General features: G+C 37.2%; 2 protein-coding genes across 2 annotated transcripts in view; one reads left to right on the forward strand and one right to left on the reverse strand.

Moving 5' to 3' along the window:
* The first annotated feature begins 304 nt into the window (after positions 1 to 304).
* On the forward strand, positions 305 to 18,159 carry esr2a (estrogen receptor 2a). The gene is made up of 9 exons (XM_053337331.1): positions 305 to 464; positions 6,979 to 7,886; positions 8,642 to 8,808; positions 10,614 to 10,730; positions 10,920 to 11,222; positions 13,308 to 13,446; positions 15,061 to 15,194; positions 17,066 to 17,249; positions 17,369 to 18,159. The coding sequence occupies exons 2-9, from the start codon at positions 7,477 to 7,479 to the stop codon at positions 17,598 to 17,600; spliced, it is 1,686 nt and encodes a 561-aa protein (XP_053193306.1). The 5' UTR covers positions 305 to 464; positions 6,979 to 7,476; the 3' UTR covers positions 17,601 to 18,159.
* Positions 18,160 to 18,171: 12 nt separating this feature from the next.
* The window catches only part of LOC128376871 (nesprin-2), an 86,453-nt gene continuing 82,441 nt past the window's right edge, over positions 18,172 to 22,183 (reverse strand). The window contains exons 111-112 of the mRNA XM_053336726.1: positions 22,000 to 22,082; positions 18,172 to 21,802 (exon numbers count right to left, since the gene is read on the reverse strand). Of these exons, the coding sequence (XP_053192701.1) occupies positions 21,592 to 21,802; positions 22,000 to 22,082 (294 nt within the window). The 3' untranslated portion in view covers positions 18,172 to 21,591. The remainder of the gene's footprint in view (positions 21,803 to 21,999; positions 22,083 to 22,183) is intronic.

A 22,183-nucleotide genomic window follows, 5' to 3' on the forward strand; every position in this document is an offset into this window, starting at 1 on the left:
CCTTGATTGTGTAACACTCTGCAACTTTTCTAAAGTTATAATTTTTCTAATTCTTCTTTTTCTTCTTATTAATATTATTATATTGCTTTTTTCTCAGCGGTTTATCAAAAATATGCCTTATATTTCTTTTAAAAATGTCATGTATTGATTTGGTGTGGTGGTGATGATGAGGAGATCAAACAGGAAAAAGAAACGCAAATCACATTTATTTTGAAGGCACTCACCGGATCTTGTGCATCTTACTTTCTCGTATTTAACAGTATTTCCTGAAAACACCAGCTGGTAGTTCGTCGCTAGGCTAAGACGGACAGCCGTGTGTTAAAGCAGCGCACGGTGACCGCTCGGTCTGTCAGCAGCTCTGTCAACACTTTATCCCGCACTTTACCCGCACAAGACGCCGCAGCCAAACTCCACACACACATTACAGGAAACTTTCTCTGCAGCTGCTGCGTCTGGAAGAACAGGTAAGAAGATTTCCATGCTTATAAAGTCATGTTTGCGTTACAGCATGCGACGTACGTGCAACTGTCCCACTGGGTTATTATGCTATTGCAGCTCTCATACTGTATGTAAAGGTGAAGCAACAAGTAGAGGGCCTTTAACTGCGTGTGTTATGAAGCAGACGCATTTTACTAGGAAGGTTAACAGGTGACCGAAGCAAGAAACCATTACCTAGAGACAGGGAGGCGTTTAATCCAGAGTTTATTATAAGGAGGCGGTTTTTAAAATAGTAATTTCTAAATGTTAATTTCTTAATGAGTTGTATGAAAGTATATTTGCAAAGAGATCACAAGAGATCATGTTTTAAGTTATGCTTTTGTATGTAATGTAGCAATGTATTAGGATGGAATGTATTAGATGGAACTATTTATTGAGTTCATGTTTACCATGGGTCCTAATTTAAAGTATCACACACTATTGAAGACTATTGAAGGTTGTGGAAAGATTGTACTTGGGATAAATGCTGCAGTTTGTGTTGAAGAAAAGTATATATTTTCATTTTTCACAATATGCAAATGAACTCACTTTCAGATTAATAACATAACTAATAATATTTTCTGCTTCTTACAGCAGATTATGTTGAATTTGTTTGTAGGTTAAGGGTTAAATATCTTTCAATCTATTCCTCTGTAATTTGACTGACTGCAGTAAAGATCTTATCAGGATCTGTGCAGCATTCAGCTGTATTCTGGGTGTTTTTCAGGTTTCTAATGTGGTTTGAGAACCAAATTTTTCTAATTTAAACAAGCCTGACATGAACACTAGCCCACTTTAAAAAGCACTTATCACTGTGTAAACAAGCCGTTCATATCAGCCTGCTGCTATGATACAGACACGCTCATAGGAAGAATTTCCTTTTCTCCTTGTTTACACTGGTCGATTACTACCACTTCTTCCTGTTCAACACATTAATTCAATTTATTTATCAGCTGATTAAGGTGGCATTGCATTCATTCAAACTTATTTTTGCCATGTGGAAAGAAATCAATATTGTCGACATGATTTAAATAATGTATTTGTATTTTGAGTAGAGCTACAATGATTAGTCAATTAATCGATTAGTCAGATGGCAAAATTCATAAGCAACAATTTTGATATAAATGAGTCATTTTTTAATCTTAAAGTTTTGGACTGTTGGTCAGTCAAAACAAGCAATTTGAAAGTGTTTTCTTATGTTGTAGAAACCAAGCAATTAATCAAGGAAAATTAAATCAATAGGCCTAATTAAAATTATTTTTTAGTTGCAGTCCTAATGTTGAGGCATTCATGACAGAGGTTGAATGAAAATAGTAGTACTGTGTTTATCAGTGTTTTTGTACTCGGTAGTCCTTAAGGAAATTGGTTCTTTCATTAGTAACACTGAGTTGCAGAAGTGGTGCTTCTGCATAACATTTGCAAGCTTAAAAACATGTATCCTGTTTAAAATCCATCTTACGTGCCCACATACCTAATAGATTTAGAAATGACTTATAATTTCTGTCATTATACCTTTTAAGATGTAATATATTAAACATTAAAAATAGATTATTTAGCTGTGTTCACCTGCCAATCATTGTCTGTCAAACATCCTCAGGAGCTACTTAAAGTAACTTTCCCAGTAAATTGATCAAATAAACCAAATAACCTCAACAATGCAGGCGGGATTACAGAATGATATTCTAATGTTCAAGTTCTGTTTTGCAGTTAGAGAGGTGTTGCCTCAACTCAGTGGGCAATGTGTAGACTGCAGATTGGTGATTTTGTATTAGGTTGCAGTATGTGAGGATGTCTTGCAGGGCTGATGTATTTAATTGCTTTAGATAGCAGCTTTAGATGTTTTATTTTTGCCAAAGACAGTGTTTAATTTGTATTTTGATTATAATTGTTATGGCTGAAACATAAATTGAACATACAAATCTTTCTGGTATAACTAGAGATTTTTTTCCCCTTAACAGGGCAAACATTTCAGTCAGATTGTTCACATTGTTTGGCACAAAGCAGCATTCCCACTCATACTCCCTTACTGTAAATAGTAAGGTAGGACTTCTCTCTGCAGAGCTGTTCCATGTCCGTTTCCCCCTGATATTAAGAGGACAGTGTGTTTTTAGGATGGGAAAATGACTGTGGCCTTGAATATTTGTATAAAAGGCATTCACTTCTGGCCAATGACCAGGAACAGTTTTGTCACTGCAGAATTGAGCTTCATTTAGCTTTGACCTTTGTATGCAGTTTTTTTTTTTCATTTTACAGAAAACCAGCTTGACGACAGACGAAAAACAAGTTTGCAGAATTGTGCAACAAACTGGCCACTTTATTTCTAAACAAAAAATACCACAAAAACAACCAAAGCATGGGAAATGATCAGTTTGCAGATGTAATGATTTGTTACAGAGAGTCTCTGAAACATAGAGATCTACTGCTAGCAACATTAGCATGGTAGCTTATAAATTTTCATAATTCAGTCTACCAGGTTAATCAGAAGAGATAAAGGTGGCGCCATTTCATACAGAAACACCAAACATTCCAGAGCGCTAAATGAATACAACAACAAAACACTGTAAGTACATATTTGGTCAAAACTGTCAGAATTGACCCCAAACTGACTTTTTGACATATGTTTTACCAAATAAAAAATATGTAGAACTAGAAACCGCACAGTGACAGCACTCCAGCTAGTTTTGGCTAGCTGTTGAGCTAGCCTTAGCTAAAGTAGCTAATTTACCAACTTTTTCCTTTTTTACTGAAATTAAAAAATGTATTTTTATGCTCCAATATCTCAGTATTTGAGTTAGTTGTAACACATAAAGTAACTAAATATAACCATAGTGAAAAATAAAGGTTTACTCCTATTTAATAAAGATATATATATTGAATGAGTTAATTAGGGTGATGAAATGAAATATCTGTTGCACAGTTTGATTTAGAGCATCATATTTTGAACCTTTTTCCACTTTACTCTAATTGCCGCTCTCTGCCTTTTTGTAAGGAAGTAATGGTTAGAGAGCAGCGGGCTTTGGAACTGGTTGTTGAAGACCTTATGTAATATTTTCTGTTGTGCTCGTGAGCAAAGCATTTAAGTTACATAATATGTCTTAGTTTATGTGTCTGTGTGGACTGGTGTTAGTGGTGGCAGGGTGAGCAGCATTGTGGAGAAGGTGGGAGGCTTTCTCCCACAATGATCAGTCTCCTGCGGGAGAGTGAGGAGGCAGCTTTCAAGGCAAGGTCAAAGCTTCAAAGGAAACAGAAACTCTTTCACATCTGTTTTTTACCCACAAATGGAAATTAAAGATGCAACAATGTTGCCACAGTTTTTTCTATTCTCTTAAAGTAAAGTGACTCATCTGTTTAGAAGTGAGTTTATTGGCTTCAAAAGACAAAGACAATGTCATTGGAAATTAAATCCCTTATTGAACAAGACAGCGCAGTATTTTTTTGTACTTAAGGCAGTACTTTCAGCGGGATTAAACTTAACTTCTGTTCAATTTATTGTAATTGTGATTGTTTAATGTTGAGAGTGCGGCTGCATTAGGTGCATCTTAAGTTTCTGTTAGCTGGTGTATTCCTTTCTTTATCATCAATCATTCTCTGTGATTCAAGCTGAAACAGATGAGCTGGCAGGGCAGTGTAATTAAACTTCAGAGAATATAAAAAAACCTCCTTGATTTTCAGTCCAGATGTCAGGTAAGAGTTGATAAATCCGTAGATGACAGCGGTAAATCCATCCACCCACTGCCAGCACACATTTAATACCATCAGCCAGAAATGGATTGTTTGTCAAACCAAATATTTGTGTGTGTGAAAGATATAGTGTAATAATTGTAGGCTAATTTAGAATGGTTTTAAATGAAATTATACCCTCATTATTACACAGTACACAAATTGAAAAACAACCAATACAGCATCTTCATCCCCTCCTCTTACACTGAACTCATCTTCAGGAAATCCTTAAAAACAATTAGCACAAGAAAGATTTCATAGTTTGTTATGAATTCTGATCACCTATGTTTATTTATTATGTATTTATATTAATTAACATTATACTAGACTACATGTTTTAAACTCTCAAGGGCAGGGGAGGGAGGAGATAACCCAATATGTCCTGCCATGATGGTTCACATTCCCAAAACGTCCATCCAGAAGCAGAGACTACAGAGTAGTACCTGTTTACACCAAAACCCATGTGTGTGGTGATGGTGTACTGGACTGCATTATATTGAAATGTATTATTTATATTGGCATGGACAAAATATTAGGAACACTTTTAAATCAGTTTTTGTTGCCACTCTGATGAAATCAATGCGTCAATGTTATTTGCACACCCTAACATGGTACCAGGCGTGTAGGTGAAAAAACAAAAACAATCTCAAGAAAATCAGGAAATAGATGCCCTCAAAAAGTCTGTTTATGAAGTACAATTATGACATCTTCATAAGGCATAATGCATTACCTACCCATGATGTCTCTGTAAATCTTTATTTTGTCCATGAAACCATGAAAACAGCAGTCAGTTTGTTTCTAGAACTGCAAAAAATCTTTTTTTCTTTAAATTATTGATTAATCTAACAGTTATCCTCTCAATTTAAGAAATAATTAGTTTAATCTATAAAATGTCAGGGAACAGTGAAAAATGTCCATCACAATGTCCCAGAATATAGGGTGGTGCCTATAAATGACATGTTTTATCTGATGAAGAGTCCAAATCTGAAAGTTTTTAATTATAATTTTTAAAAATAGTAATATTAAACAATTGCATTTTGCGTTATTGAGAAGACCTTGCAGTTCTGTTTGGTTCATTAAATAGCTTCTTTAAGCAGGTCATGTCTGAGCTCTACTCCTGTCTGTAACTGATGCATTTCTCAGATTTATTCACAGTGCTGTCATGGCAATTGGTTTTATTTAAAGGTTAGAAAACATCCACAGAATATTTTAAGAGTCATTATAGAGATTGTTAGTTATAATGCACAGTTGAAGTAACCTCTGCAGGAGGTAGCAGTCAGCTGTAGGCAACAATAAAATAGCTGGATGGTCGGTGATGTTAAATGGTGAGTAAAAGTAATCAACTTTGATGGCTCCATTTCCCAGAGTTTCAGAGCTGTGAGAGTGATTTTTCCACTCATCTTTAATTTGGTACCATAAAAAGAAAAAAAACACTTTGGCACCTTGCATAATATCCAAAATAATAAATGTTCACCTACACTACTCTGTGAGTTTAATTACCCACTGTTCTCTCAGCAGTGCTCGTATTACGCTTACAGCACAAGACTCCTACGGATTATTGAGTTTTGTTGACCAGCCAAACCAAACTTCTCTCAGCTATTCAGCAAGATTAATAGAGATTAATCCATTTTTGGAGGAGAAAAGTAATGACCTCCAGAAGTGAGCTTAATGTCAGAAAGGTACAGAGTATGTGTACCAACTCCAACTGAAGACCCTGCCACCCAGGAATCATTAACTCTGACAAGTCTACTCTATCAGATGTTAAGTAAACTAACATGTCCTTAAACTACACTGGGCTTGGTGTGTGTGTGTGTGTCTGTGTGTGTGTCTGTGTGTGTGTGTGTGTGTGTGTGTGTGTGTGTGTGTGTGTGTCTGTGTGTGTGTCTGTGTGTGTGTCTGTGTGTGTGTGTGTGTGTGTGTGTGTCTGTGTGTGTGTCTGTGTCTGTGTGTCTGTGTCATTGATCTACACGCTGTCTCTGTTTACAGGACATTATAAAACCTATTTGCTACTTCCTCTTATCATTTTGTTTAGATACTACAAGTAGAATTCCACTTTTCAATAAAAAGTAATTAAATCAAACTCAAGCCTGGACTTGACATTCAGCTTCTTTAGGTCAATTACTGCATTAAGCTCGTATGCTTGAATTATTACCTTTGAAGTTATTTGAAACCATACAGGGAAAGAGTACACTTTTTTAAAGGTTTTTGACCTTTGATTAGGTCAAAAACCAAACCAATAAATAGTCAACTGGATTTGTAAAAACTAGCCTGTGCCAGAAACATATTTGAGCTTTTTGCTGAGGATCGCTGGTGGTGATGAATGGGATTTTCCTGATGTCTTGTATGGAGAACACATGGGTAAAAAGATTATGAAGAATTATGTAATGTTGGAATAAAAAGAAATTGTGCATTATTTAGATTTTTAACAATATAAAAGATTTATTATCACTAACATAGTTTAAATTCAGATAAAAGAAAAAACCTTTAGTGACAGTGGTGATCAACATCACAGTGGTGATTTCATGAACAGGAATCAAACTTTCATTCAGATGTTGATTTGGACAGTGACAGGACAGCCTCAATGAGATAGAACACATTTGATAAAATATCAAAGGCACACATATCTGAATTAAAATGACACGTCACAACAGCAACAATGAATTGTTGCTGTTACATTATTTATGTTTAATAATGCACACAAACCCTTACAAATCAATACAATAAAACAATATCTTTCTTCTGTTTCTTTTCCTTAAACTCCTGTGTTTCTTTGTGTTCCAGGTAAAAGGTCTGCCACACATCTCTGACCTGGTCCATGTGCTGCCACTTAAAGATGTGAGACTCATGGGTGGGCCGAGATCATGCACTGAACCTCTTCTCTTCTTTGGCGTAGACGGGCTGTTGTCTTGTGCTCGCTACCCTCTGGGTTTTTTCACAAGATCGACTCCTTCTTCTCATCATGTTATGTGATGCGTGCCAACACTGGCATTTCATAGTGAGCAAAGACAAAACAAAGGGAGGCATCCATCAGTTTGAGAATTTACAATGTGAGCTCATGAGTAATATTAAACTAACCTGGCCTGTGTAGGTACATCTGCTGGTGCTTGTTATATTCTAAGCCTTTTTTTTCTTTTTTTTTGTTCAGGCTGAAATCCAATATTTGCAGATAATGACATTACCATAGTGACAACAAGGGAAAACATGACTGCATACTAGACTCCTTTATTATATGTCAATGATGTAGTAAATCTAGTGAGAGTGAGACCATTTGTAGTTGTGATGGCTGCGGCCTCCTCTCCAGAGAAGGGTCAACCCCTCTTGCAGCTCCAGGAGGTGGACTCCAGCCGAGTTGGAAGTCGCGTCCTCTCCCCCATCCTCAGCTCCTCCTCTCCAGGTCTGTCCCTCGAAACCAGCCAGCCTATCTGCATCCCCTCTCCTTACACTGAACTCAGCCACGACTTTACCACCATACCTTTCTACAGTCCCACTATCTTCAGCTATGCTGCTCCAGGTATTTCAGAATGCTCCTCCATGCATCAGTCACTAAGACCTTCTTTATTCTGGCCCAGCCATGGCCACGTGGGCTCGCCTTTACCCCTGCACCACTCCCAGACTCGCCCTCAACACGGTCAGCCAATCCAGAAGCCGTGGGTGGAGCTGTCGCCACGGGACCGTGTCTTAACAACCAGGTGGGACAATGCATACTGTTTTAACAATTCACCACGCAAACTCACAAGTCAGTTTTTTATCCTTATTGACATTATAGCAGTGCCTACTCATATGGGATTACATTTGTAAGTGAATAAAAGTTTTGAAGACAAAACTTACAATGACAGCATACAGGAGAGCTACATTTAATTAGAATATTCTTCACTTTTCTTGCACTGATTGAGATTTCACCTTTTTTCGAGTTTCACTGTTGAATTTTTCAGTTTCATACCATTTATTGTACTTTGAGACACCTGACCTGTCCCTCCAAAAGTAATTGGCCAATGGAGATTCAGCTCAGTAATACCTGCCCACACCAGAACTTTGTGTCACAACTGAAACATTTAGTAGCAAGAGAAATCCAGATCACAGTAAAACAAGTGGGGAATATAGTTATCATATATTTTGTGTGTATAGTTTTGCTTTAGAGGTATTTTTTGTTTCACTATTATTCACTTCAAATTGTTATTGTTCGTGTTTTGTTTTTGTAATTATGAAAAATAATAATAATAATAATTGAATCCATATTCATAATTCTAATCTTAATTATGAAGAATTTGTGTTATCATAACTTCATAATCACTCATTAGCAATCAGAGTAAACACTTTGGTATGTGCATGAAATCATTCTCCTACTATCTTCAGCTGTCTCTCTCGTTTCGATAATTTAATAATAATAATAATAATAATAATAATGCCACATGCATTACACTTACTGACTTTCTTTATCTGATAGCAAGAGAGTGAGGAGGCGATCCCAGGAGAATGAGGAGGGTGTGGTGTCGTCAGGCGGGAAGACAGACCTCCACTTCTGTGCTGTGTGTCATGACTACGCCTCGGGCTACCATTATGGCGTCTGGTCATGTGAGGGGTGTAAAGCCTTCTTCAAGAGGAGCATCCAAGGTGAGACATACAAAACACAGTCTGTATAGTACAGTATGGTGAAGCTCTTCATGTTGGGTTTTTTTTTTGTCAAACTCCAGATTTGAGTGTATTTTTGAGTTTTTTTAGATGGCGATGTTGGGTATGTCAGTCAGCCAATAGGTTTGGCTCAGATTAGAATATCTCAACTAATTCATGGGTCGCCTGGACATTTTGTAAAGACATTCATGATTCCCAGAGGATGAATCCTACTAATGTTGGTGCTACTTGGTTGGTACTACTACTTTGGTTTATGATCAAATGCCTGCAAAACTACCATCAGTACTTTGACATTAGTGCTAATTAACACGTGTTACCATTCTAACATGCTGAACTAAGATGGTGAACATGGTAAACATACCTACTAAATATTATCATGGTAGCATTGTAATTGTTAGCATGTTAGCATTTAGCTCAAGGCAAGTGCAGCCTAACAAAGCTGCTGAGATAGCTTCTCAAACTAGGAGTTTTAAACACTTTTCTGGTGATGTGATGCCTGTGTTTAATTTAATTACATTTTTTTGGTTAATCTTTTGCGTGACCTTTACTGTAGCTATTGGACTTCTGATTGAGGCAGCACCATCTGAAGACTTGTAGAAGGCCAGGTTCACTAGAACAGTCTTTTTCTTAAATGTAACTACTATTTATTCACAATTTATTTAAGTGGGGATATCTGAAATAATTCTTGGGACAAGAATATAACATAACACATTGCACTGCTAATATGCATATCACATGTAGCAAAGCACAGAATTCCAATGCAACGTGTTGCATGGACATTACTGAAAACCAGCCAGCAGAGTTTATATACATTTGACCGACTTTCCAAAGGCTTGAATTAGAACAAACCAATTATTTTGCCCAATGCACCAGACAGGGGTGTCATTTGTTCCCACTTCTTTTGACATAGTTATTGAGCCCCTGGCTATAGCAATGAGGAATGAAGCAGACATTACAGGAGTCAGTAGAGGAAGCCAAACCCAGAAATGATCTTTGTATGCAGATGATTTAATTCTGTATCTTTCCCAATATGACAGTTCTATCCCTACAGCCCAAGACATGATTATTAGTTTTGGAAAAACAGAGTATTTCCAGTTAACACTGAGGCATGCCATATGGACTTTGACTGGTTTCCAGTTAAAACAGCTCATGAAACGTTTACCTAACAGGAGCTCTCAGTAACACTCAAATTTAAAGATTTATTTGAAGCTACTCTTTACTTGTACATTTATTTTGGAGCTGCCCAAACCATTTTGGTCAGACATCTTTGAAGAATTCTCTAACATCTGTGGTAAAGAGAAGCAACCAGACTCAGACATCACATTACTTGGTGTAGCTCCTGGAGCGTTTTTTTCACTAACAGGTGCACAGTGGGGGATGCCTTAGCCTCTCTGTCATTGTTGGCGGCTTGGTGCGATAGCTAGTGTTACTTCAATGATGATCTGGAAATCCATTGCACTGTAATGGGTGGAAAGGGCTCAGTAAAGGTATTTTTAAAGTCTGGAATCCTTCTATCTCCTACTTTGAACAAATGTTGTGTCCAAACATTAAGTATAGCTTCTCTGAGTCTCTATTCCCACCCTGCAGTGTGTTTGCACATTGGGATTAGTGTATTTTGTGAAGCTGTGATGTTGATTGTTGTGATTTGTGCCCTGTTGTGATGAGTAAGTACATATGTTGGAAATGTTTTATAAAAACATAATTTTTCTTCAAATTTCTTTGTTAGTTTCCCACCAATTCTTCCTCTTTTCTTTCCTTATCTTTTTTTCTCTGTTTTAATTCTTCAGGACACAATGACTACATCTGCCCAGCAACCAATCAATGCACTATAGACAAGAACCGCCGTAAGAGCTGCCAGGCGTGCCGCCTCCGCAAGTGCTGCGAAGTTGGCATGACCAAGTGTGGTTAGTGTTGTTTTATTGCTTACTTTATAGTCTTTTTTATTTTTCTGTTCCCAACTATAACCAGACAACATATTTCCATTATTTATTTATCTATTTTTTCAGTCCGTATGATTTATTTTCTTTCATACCACAGCTGCTTATAATATTTCCCAAAACATTTAGAGACACATTTCATTGTCTGTGGTTCAGGTATGCGTAAGGAGCGAGGAAACAGGAACCAGCAGACGAGGCACGTGACCCGCTTGTCACATGGCAGAGCTAACGGACCAAAGCCATTACCCAGACCAGCGACAGGGTCCTTAATGGATCTCCATCCTCCTGCACTGACCCCAGAGCAGCTGATTGAGCGAATAATGGAGGCAGAGCCGCCGGAGATCTACCTCATGAATGACATGAGGAGGCCGCTGACTGAAGCCAACGTCATGATGTCTCTGGCCAACCTGGCTGATAAAGAGCTGGTTCACATGATCAGCTGGGCCAAGAAGATTCCAGGTGTGTGTGTGTGTGTGTGTGTGTGTGTGTGTGTGTGTGTGTGTGTGTGTGTGTGTGTGTGTGTGTGTGTGTGTGTGTGTGTGCTGATGTTTTCATTGAACTTTTTAATGCTTCAAAGTAAATTATTTAATTTCAGTGACACCTTTTCTATGTTTCATTATCATAGAGCTACAGACAGCCTTTGCATAACATCCTTTGTGTTTTATACAGTCTAGACTCTAGACTTTACCCACTCTCTTAATCTTATGCTGTCACTTTATTCAGTGGTTTGAGTTTCACATCTTTCACACAGCAACAATGTGTTGAGTAGTGAGTAGTAGTTAACTGTTTAATCTGTATATATAGTCATTTTTACACTTTTTTGTCCTGGCAATAAATAAACATTTTTCAAGTTTATTATTTCACGTTAGAGGTGCTGATAGGTGTATTTTTTTAAACTATGGACATGACAGTAGTATGGACCTTATTACTCAGGGCAAGAAAACAAAGAAGTTTATGTTCAATTATTCCTCCTTATTACATTCAAGTCACAGAGAAGAGCTTTTTGGTAGAAAGGGGGAAAAAAATCCAAAATATCATAATATGCAAATATCTTTCAGCAGCTCAATTTTCTAAGCACTTGAATTAATTTGGCCAGGCAGTAATTATCTTTGCTTTATTTAGCATGTTAGCCTCAATACTGCAAAACTGAATAGCAGTGTAGGAAGCGGAAGTTAAGATAATGAGCTGCAACACAACTCTAAATCAGCACGTCTGTGTTTATGAGACACACTGATTGATTCAGACAGGCTCTCTGCACGATATGAAAGCTTTGCACAAATGGCACAGAATGACTCCTGCCTACACAGATACTCATTTTAGTCGTGGCCTGAAAACCTGAAGCCTTTCCTCTTCTGCTATACTTGTTACTGACTGTGTTTGTGTTGTAGTAGTGAGTCTAACACTGAATTGTGTTAATGCTTTGACTGTCTCTCAGGACTTTATTTCATGATACCAGCAAGATGTTATGTTACGTTGTTTGTTTTTTGGCTTAATTTGATTGTTAGAGCTTTTTTTAATTAAAAAAGAACTAGTAAAATTCATAAGTTCATCCTACACCCTTCCCGACGTTGAATGGCTATTATTTTGTTTTTCGAAAAAATGTTGCTGTCATTTCTGTTTTGTTATATTTTTCTGCCTTTGTATTTTATTGTTATTTTAATATGTTCGAAGAACATAAACTAAACTAGACGTTCTGTGCAGCTGTAGAAACACTGTGTACTGTAACATCATGAGCAAAGTAAAAAAACATGTCACCTTTTAATTATATGCATAAAACTCAAGAATGTAGACATATCATTAAAGTTACGCCTCTGACCCTCAAACACCAAAAGAATATGAATAGATGTGTACAAGGGGAGGTGAAGCTCAGAGTCTGCAGTTTTCAAAATAAAAACTTGGTAGGAAAATGTATGTGTTCTATATTAGAATAGATATACTACCATAAAATATATTTACAGCACTTCAAGAAATGGGGACATGTGACACCAAAAGTGCTGACCTGTATCCTTCAAATAAACTATATTTTCAGTACACACACAGGTAACACTGTTCCTACCTGTTGCAAGCTGGTTCTGAGGTCAGCTAACATTATAAGTGGGTTAGAATTAGGTCACAACTAATGATTATAATTGTTCATTATCAATTAATCAACTGTTTTGTTGGAAAAGTGAGAAAAGCAGCAACTTGTCACATTTTATGTCATCCTTACTTGATACTTGATAAATTATGACAAACGATTCATCCATTATTAAACTTGTAAGCCTCGAAGAAACTAGATACCTGCTTTTTTTGCCACATCAGTCCAGCACCAAAATACACATTTCTAAGGAAATAGCAGATGTGAAGAGGTTTTAGTCTTTATTTTTCTGCTTTTATAAATGTGTATTTAGGCTGCTGCTGCTGCTCTTTATTACTTTGCATTGGGATCTTCTGCTGCAGCCTTAATGGGATTTTATTAAAGACTGAATTGATGCTGCTGTTGTTGTCACTGCTCAGTATCACCAGCAGCACATTGCTACATTATGTACTATTTGATTTCCCTAGGCTTTATAGAGCTCAGTCTCTTGGACCAGGTGCACCTGCTGGAGTGCTGCTGGCTGGAGGTGCTGATGATCGGACTGATGTGGAGATCAGTGGACCATCCAGGGAAACTCATCTTCTCCCCTGACCTCAGCCTGAGCAGGTACCACCACCCAACTCTCACACCTCTGTACCACCTACATAACTACAGTTAGATACAGTTTGCCAGTATTATTATTTTGGTTGTCAATCTTGAGTGGTAGTTTTAATTAGAGAAGAAAAACATTTCACATACAAAATTATTCTCTCAGCACTTCTTCAGCACACCCTCAATAAACTCCAACATGTCCAAAACTCCTCCTCACTCTGCACCAATTCTACATGACCTTCACCGGCTCCCTCTCCCAAAACACAGCCCTTCAACAACATGCCAATTCTAACCTCCTTTCCATTCCCCAAAATACCAAACACTGAACCTAAAGGCTCTGAAACTCTCTCCTCATGGACATTAAACACACTGTGACCCTCCCCAGTTTTAAAAAAGCTTTCAAAACTCATCTTTTTAACCATCACATACATTTAACCACACATTTATTTAGAATCTATCTATCAATAGTCGATCTGACTGATCAATAAATGTGATTAAACCTTGATTAATGTTTCAGAGAGCAGAGAGAGTGTATTTTTAATATTTTACACCACTCATTTATGGAGGAAAAACAGCTCCTATCACACAATATCATGTCCTATTTACCTAAGATGAAAATATAACATAGCAATGATGTAAATGTACTTCTTCTATATGTAAAGGTAAAATGAGCAGAACTTTATGGAGCTGTGGGGTTTATTGTATAACCATTAGAGCCATCACCCTTCACTAAAACACATGTCAATAGATACAGTTCAGATTTGACCCAGAGTAGCCTTAAATGACAACAATTTTGATTTGACCTGAACAGTATGTACAGTAAGGGTTAAAGCTGCTTTCAACAAACACTGTTACTTTTAAACCAGACTGTTTTTATGTATCTTTTAATGTATCTTTGAGCGCCACTTTTTATTAAAAAACATTGTATACATCAAATATAATATTGTATAGTAGTTTAGTATAGTATTGTTAGATTTAACTGTGTACAGATGTTTTAGGAGCTGAACTTGATGTAGACCACACTGGTATTAAATAACAAAGATGGAGCTTCAGTTCCTCAGCTCTTCAATGAATCCTGATCATTGTTGAGTATCAAATAACCTCAACCAACCTTCAGAAAAATAACACTCATAATACACTTATAATGACACAATATTAATTAGCTTTGGGGTTTTTCGTACAGTTTCTCCTTTAAAATGTAAAGAATGTAAAACACAGTATTTGAAATGGAATAAAATGGAGATGAGAAGAGTATGTCCTGCACACCAAACTGAATGTAACTGCACAAATCATCACTTTCATTTAGTTACAACAGGAGATAAGAGGCTGAATCAGCTGCTTCAAACATTTGAAACAAAGAGTTCTGTCTGTACTGAAGCCAGGATGCTCCGGCGAGGACGAGACTGGAGCAAATTCATCAACACGAACGCAAACTCACACTATCTCCTTGTTTCAGCGCTCGGTTCACTTCAGTACCAGAAACAGCTCTGAATTTATGAGCCTTTTCCAATCAAACCTGCCAGTAAAAGAACTCAACCGTGCAGAGTGAGGGGTCGTGACCTCTGCTTAATTTAGTTTGGCGAATCAGTGAGTGTGACACATAAATCATTTTTTGTCTTTGTACGGTAGAGAAGAGGGGAGCACCGTTCAGGGCTTCGTGGAGATCTTTGATATGCTGGTAGCTGCCACGTCCAGGGTGAGAGAGCTCAAGCTGCAGAGGGAGGAGTACGTCTGCCTCAAGGCCATGATCCTCCTTAACTCCAGTGAGTGAACACCCACACACACACACACACACACACACACACACACACACACACACACACACACACATATGATCATACGCTGTTATTTGCTCTGTGTGCATGTATGTGTGATGCTCCGGTGTCTCAGCATGTAATTCAACCTCTGTGTGTGTGAGTCTGTACAGGGTTGGCAAGGGGACCAGAACAAATAACTTACTGGTAAAAAAAAAGAAGAAAAAAAACCCTAATGGGAACACGGTGTATAGTTTGAGACTGCGCTCTCATTGGTTCTGCTGGATGCTCTGAGTTACAGGCTGTACCTGTTTGAGGACAAACAGGGTGAGAGCCTCTCTAATGAGCACTTCCACTGGGGACTTATTAATGTCTGACTAATGTTTCTGTTTTCTTTGACTGTGCTGCTGGAGGTAATTAATACTAAGGGGTTTTGGGATTTTTTTGCATTATCATTTCCTGTACTGCTTTTCTCTGTTTTGTGTAGAAGCAGGATGAAAAGAAAAATCAGACTTCTAGAAATTTGAAAGGTTGAAGCTGTTTCACACCCGGAAGGTCAAAATTAGACTAATTTGGAAATGAACATTGACTATATAACACTACTACTACTACTACCACAACTCTTAATAATAATAAACTTTATTTATAGAGCACCTTTCATACAAGGGATGTAGCTCAAAGTGCTTTACAGGCAAAAATAAAAAATACAATACAATAAAACTACAGCAAATAAATATAATAATAAAATCACATCATTTGTAAAAAATTAGACATTTGGTAAAAATAAGTTAAAATGACAGTCATTTAAAGCTAGATTAAATAAATGTGTTTTCGGCAGTCATTTAAAAACAAGTAAAAGAAACGTAATATATATTCTAACAGATCCTAGGAGCCAATGAAGTGGAGCTGAATCTGTTCTCCCTCAAGTCAAGATGTGTTTTGTCATCGTTAATGACTGGGATGTTTGTGCAGTATGATGGATGTTTTCATTTTTATCTGCACAAAGTGGAAAGTTTCTCTGTGCTCACCAAAAATCTGCCCCTATGAGCATGATTTGTGACATCACTACTAGTTTGGAGCCAATCATGTTCCAATATGCAGCTTACACAAGTGTGATGTGGAAACTTGAAGCTTCCAGTGGACAAACATGAAGAATAAACTAAAAAATAGGAGACATCTCATATCCAGCAGGAAAACCTTTCAAAATAAAACTATTCATAGATTCTGAATGTTTTAATGAGGGAGAAACGGTATTATACTCTGCAGCACATTTTTATGTCTTAAAACATTTGTGGAGAGGAAAACAACACTTGAACTTTAATGTTTCTGATGTCATTTAATGTAATAATGTATTTTATTTATAGTTGCCCTTCAAAGCACTCAGAGACACCTTACATCATAGAATCATAAGAATCCAGCTGTATCCAGAGGCTCACATAGAGAAGGGGATATAACTCAATATACCAACAGACAAAAGAGGTCTCAGTCAAAATGAAATGTTCTTCTGCTTGTTCACACAATATTGAAAGGTTGTGACATTTCTGATTCCCTGCTGGCATCAAAACTCAACAGCAATCATGTCTCTAAGTGTTCTAAATGGAAAGTCATTCACTCAGCCGTAAAAGGAATCTAGTAATTACCTTATGAAGATTTTCTAAGAACATCTGCATCACCCTTTGATATTTTGTCACCATATTAAATTACCACTTAAAATCAATCTCACTCAAGAAATAGCAATAATTAACTATAGTAAGAGTCTTTATTCACAGCCTGTCACACAGTCTAAGGCAAGAAACTAAAACATGCTTTAAAACTGTGATATTCATGTATGTATTCCTTTGTGTGTGTGTGTGTGTGTGTGTGTGTGTGTGTTGTACCAGGCATGTGTCTCAGTTTTTCAGAGGGCAGTGAGGAGCTGCAGAGTCGCTCCAAGCTGCTGCGTCTTCTGGACGCTGTAACAGACGCTCTGGTGTTGGCCATCGCCAAAACTGGCCTCACATTCCGCCAACAGTACACCCGACTTGCCCACCTGCTCATGCTGCTGTCACACATCCGCCACGCCAGGTAAGAGAAGAATGTGTTTGTAGCTCGGTTATTATACACATGCTCATATTCTCACTGCTGTGCCAGATAAAAGCCTCCAGCCTCATCTGTTATTCTTTCTCTGACCTCTCACCATGCAGTAACAAGGGCATGGACCATCTGCACTGCATGAAAATGAAGAACATGGTGCCTTTGTACGACCTGTTGCTGGAGATGCTGGATGCTCACATCATGCACAGCTCCCGTCTGCCCAGCCAGAGCCCCCAGCAGGAGTCGGCGGATCAGAAGGAGGTTCCCGCTCGGCCTCGCAGCTCAGGAAGCGGCCCCTCCAGTACCTGGACTCCCAGCGGCACAGGAGGTGAACCCCAGTAGACAGCAGATCACCTCTTTTGCTTTTCACATCAATCTACATGCAATGAATTTTTACCGCTTTGATGCAAAAAAACTATGTCAGAAGACCGATGAGGTGTTTTTACTGGAACAACCTGCTGGATTCTGTGATCTCTCGTATTGGTGAATCTTCAGCTTTCAATCACTGTGCACAAATTCTGGTGAGGTTTTTGAATGTTTTGAGTTAAAGTTAAACCTTGCAGCATTCATTAACCGATGGCCAGATGTTGAAAGGTCACAGTGGAACAAGAGGGTGAACAAATCGTTTCCTTCATTTAGGCAGTTGCACTAGTACAGGCGTACATCTACATACTGTATATGTTACTGCTATGATTTTTCCTGAGACCTGGCAGCTAATTTCATATCATGACAACATAATTCAGTGTCAGTAATCATGACAGGCGACTGCTTACAGATCCTGAGATGTTGCTGCCAAAGATAATACAATGACATAACAGAATATAAAGATGTAAAACGACATAAATAATGGCTTTTATGATATGTAATCACATTCCTTGCACCTCCAGTTATGTCACAAATGTCCCGTTGACTCTGGCTGGTTCCATCATGGAGGGTTCATTAAGGATTTCATTAGAAGGTTTGATGTGGATGGGAAAAATATTGTTAAGCTCTGAATCTCTTATTGAACCTTCTCTCCTCTTTTATTAACAAGAAGTATTAGAAAATACTTAATTCAGTAAGACTAAAATAAGAAGTGTCTCTCCTCTGGTTAGTGAGCTCTCTCTGCAGGACAGTTTGAGAGAAAAGACATTCTATAAAACCACTGTACAACTGCCAGTGGGTTTTGTAGTTAGTGTAACTTTGATTTATATCATCAGGATCTTCAGTATTTGGAGAAAGTATCTGCTAAAGTACACAAGGATTAGGGTTGGAACCACTACAAACTGTGATTAGACAACTGAGAGTTTGTAGTTTAGTTTTTTAGTTGAAAATGAAAATACAGAAAGGTAAACTTGATTCACTAAGAATTGTAAAAGGATTCCGATTCAATGTGCTGAAGTGTATTCCAGGGTTTTACTTTATATATTCTATCATTAATTAGCTCCCACTGCAGCACTTGGTATTAGAAATTGAAACCTATATCATCATAACTTAGTTTTGTCCATATGCATAAATTCACCAACTTCTAAAATCATTTCTAGATGTTACAAACAGAGCTCATATTTTGTCCTGGAGACCCACGTGACTCACACTGATCTATTGAGCTCATGCCACACATGCCTTTTCTCACGCTAAATGTTTGTATTTGCTTCGTCTGATGTAAAATTTGTGATTTTTAAACAAAAGAACAGCTTTTTTGTTTTTCTTCAAGTTCAGACAGGTTAAACCGTAGAGCACAACACAGATTGTATTAATCATGATCTGTTTAAACAGAAAACACCTAACAACTAATCATTGAGATGTGGAGCTGATCATTTATTTAGATATGACTTCTGTTTGGATAGACCTGAGAGACTGAAGATGGGGAGAGTCAGATGATGGGAGCCAAGAAAAATGTGTGTAATATCTGGAATGCAGTGGATCAATTTACCACAAATAATGCTGATTCTACTATGAACAAACTAAAATACCCCACACCCCTCTTCTCTTTGTGCTAAGCTAAGCTAACCATCGCTAGTAGAAGATTTTTGTTTACTGTAAATATGTGAGTATAATCTAACTCTCAGCAGGTCAGCAAATGAGCCCAAAAGAACTGAATCCATGGCTAAAATACCTTAGCAGTAGTTGCTAAATGTGGACCTGCAACATTATTATTTATCATATAGAATGACAAGATGATACATTGTTACTGTTCAGTACAGTAGTAGATACAATTGAGTTTAAAACATGGACATAAAAGTACAGTTTTATGTCTCAGATAAAAGAAAAGCCTTGTAGGAGAAGTCAGTAAGCTAACCTGGACATGGACTCAAGGAACGCTGTATAATCTATCATTTTCTAATGTAATATCAAAACAGAAAATTGGGAACATCTCATTACTGTCAGAACCAATTTTGTTGAGTTAGCTAACTTGCATTGTAAAAAATATGAGCTATTTACAGCTATCGTTGCATCACGGCAGAACTCCAGTTGACCACTAGAGGGCACTTAACATTACCTACTTTCTACTGTACCGGACTTCTCTTCATGATTGTCGGTCTTTGACTTTGATGATATTTTACTTGTTTTCTGTGAAGAATCATAAACACTAGATTGCTTTTAGGACAATTGTGCATTCGTACCCGTCAAGTTTAGCCCGAAAGAAAAGGAAAAGACTATTTTTTCTATCTCTTTTCTGCACTCGTTACTTCAGCTATTGTATGCAAATAGTGCTGCAGCTTTGAAAATCTGAACTTTATCACCAGTTCAGTCTTTCTGTCTGCCTCTCCATCACATACTGTATTATCACTGTGTACATGTACCTACAGTGGCCTTTATGTTCCTAGAAAACTCATACCTGGTTCTGTTGATCACTTTCACAATTAAGTGTAAAAAAAAAAAAAGTCAAACATTTTAAAAAGGTGACCATCAAGAACAGAGGAATCTTGATATCAGCTCTTCTCATCATTTTAAAATACAGCAAGTGGAGGAGCCAGTACAGTTTCAGGCATTGTTTGTTTTTGTCATGTTTACCTGCTCTCTGGTTTATACCATAAAATAAAGCAAAAATATTGGATGGATACAGGTGAGACATTTGTTTGTGGTGTAAATGTCATTTTTAAAACCATGTGAAGTCCTCCCACTCTTTACTCATTTATTCAAATCCCCAACTTGAGGAGAATGGGGTGAAAAAAAGGGTAGTTTCACTTAATGTGTTGCAGGAACATGAAGCAGAATGACAAAACTGATCTTAGCAAACAGAGTTTAAGACAATCAGTGTTTACTACCAAAAGATCTGAAACACAAATCCACTTTTTCACATCATAAATAAGCATTATATTATTACAGTCTGTACATACAAGGAATTGTGCTACATCTACAGTGTTTCAACAGTGCATCAGGAGGCGTGGAAATGTCTACTCCAAAAAAAGCTACAAAAATATTAATGTACATGTTCATATATATAAAACTGCCATCATTTTGCACCTGTTACAAATTACATTCAAATTGAACCAGTGTGTTTAATTGTAAAAAATAAACCTTCTATAGAAATCAGTCTAACGTAAAAATAGATAAAGTCAGACAAAATCTCAACAGTTCATAAAATAACATACAAGTGGGAGCTTGGCAGTAGTCAGATATGAATATAAAAATGTAAATTATGAAAACACAGTTCATCAGTGATTATGTAGAAATGTGTTACATAGAAACAAAGTAGTGGCTTGTTTAGTTCATCTCCATCAAATGAAGGATTCTTTCAAATGACTGCAGTGATTGATTTCTTGGAAGGTACATTGAGGATATTTTTGGTCATGATTAAAATTTCAAGTCCAAATAAAAAATTTACCGAGAAACTTAAAAGATTATATTTGATTTTTCCCCTTTTCTTATTTCTATTGCCGTTTTCAATTTCACCTTCAGTGTTTAAGCTTTCAGTTTGAACATTTATATTCTTTTGCATTTTAGATTTGAGTCTTTTCATTGCCACTCATTGCCATAATCTGATTATTCCTAAATAGAGTAGTAAAATAATAATCTTTATAATTTTATCTCTATTAATATTTGGATTTGGACTTTTAATTTTATTTATGACCAAATTCATCCTCCATCTTTTCATTATTAAACTAAAAAAAATTTAAACGCAGTAAAATTGGTGGCTTTGTTCATAGAATAAATACAATCTCTTCTAAGATTGAGATCAAATCTTTAAAAATAGACACTTAAATACTATTTTTGGACTTTGGACTTTTTTCTTTTTAGAAGATAATCGCTTCATACACTCAACATATTATTTTTATATGTTACATACTTTATTCATGTGCTTCAAGGTGGCCTGTATTCTTAAAAAACGTCCCACCTGAGTACATGACTATTATGTGGGCGGTGGGCCGTTGGTGTAGCGTAGCATTGGGTAGAAAGACCGGGCAAAGTTATTGGTCACAGTGCAGCCGGCGTCGCTCTCTGATATGGGAATCAGACAGGGGAGGAGCAGCAGGAGCAGCAGGAGGAGGTGAAGAGGGAAGGCGGCGCGAAGGACCCTGTGGAAGAAGGAGCGAGGCGGAGATGGAGAGTCCCTCCTTTCTCTGCACAGCACACGGGACAGATGGAGGATGGAAGACTTTTATTATATAAGAGTTCTTGTGAGTTAAGCATTCAAAAACCTTAAACATGTTATAGAGTTTGAATTATAACAAGACTTTTCAACTGTAAATCAAGGTTTAAAACATCCCTGTTTTAATAAAAGGTAAATACTAATGTCCTTCTACAGTATAGTACCTACCTTTGAGTGGAGGGAGCTTTATGTGAGTGTGTGGCTTCTGAAGAGGCACTTTGACCCTGGACCACTGATGCAGATTCAGCATCCTGAATTAAAGTGAAAACAACATTATATTGTTGTCCTTGCCAAAAGAAAAAAAAAAAGCTCCAATGTTCTTTTTTTGTCTGTACTAAAATGAAATGTTGAA

This window comes from Scomber japonicus, chromosome 17 (genome assembly GCF_027409825.1).
Source record: "Scomber japonicus isolate fScoJap1 chromosome 17, fScoJap1.pri, whole genome shotgun sequence".
NCBI classification, from domain to species: domain Eukaryota; kingdom Metazoa; phylum Chordata; class Actinopteri; order Scombriformes; family Scombridae; genus Scomber; species Scomber japonicus.

Excerpts from the sequence above, each read along its gene's own strand:
- esr2a (XM_053337331.1), top strand. The coding sequence starts at position 7,477 with ATGGCTGCGGCCTCCTCTCCAGAGAAGGGTCAACCCCTCTTGCAGCTC. Across the intron at positions 7,887-8,641 it reads GACCGTGTCTTAACAACCAG|CAAGAGAGTGAGGAGGCGAT; the intron begins GTGGGACAATGC and ends TTTATCTGATAG. Across the intron at positions 13,447-15,060 it reads CCTGACCTCAGCCTGAGCAG|AGAAGAGGGGAGCACCGTTC; the intron begins GTACCACCACCC and ends TTTGTACGGTAG.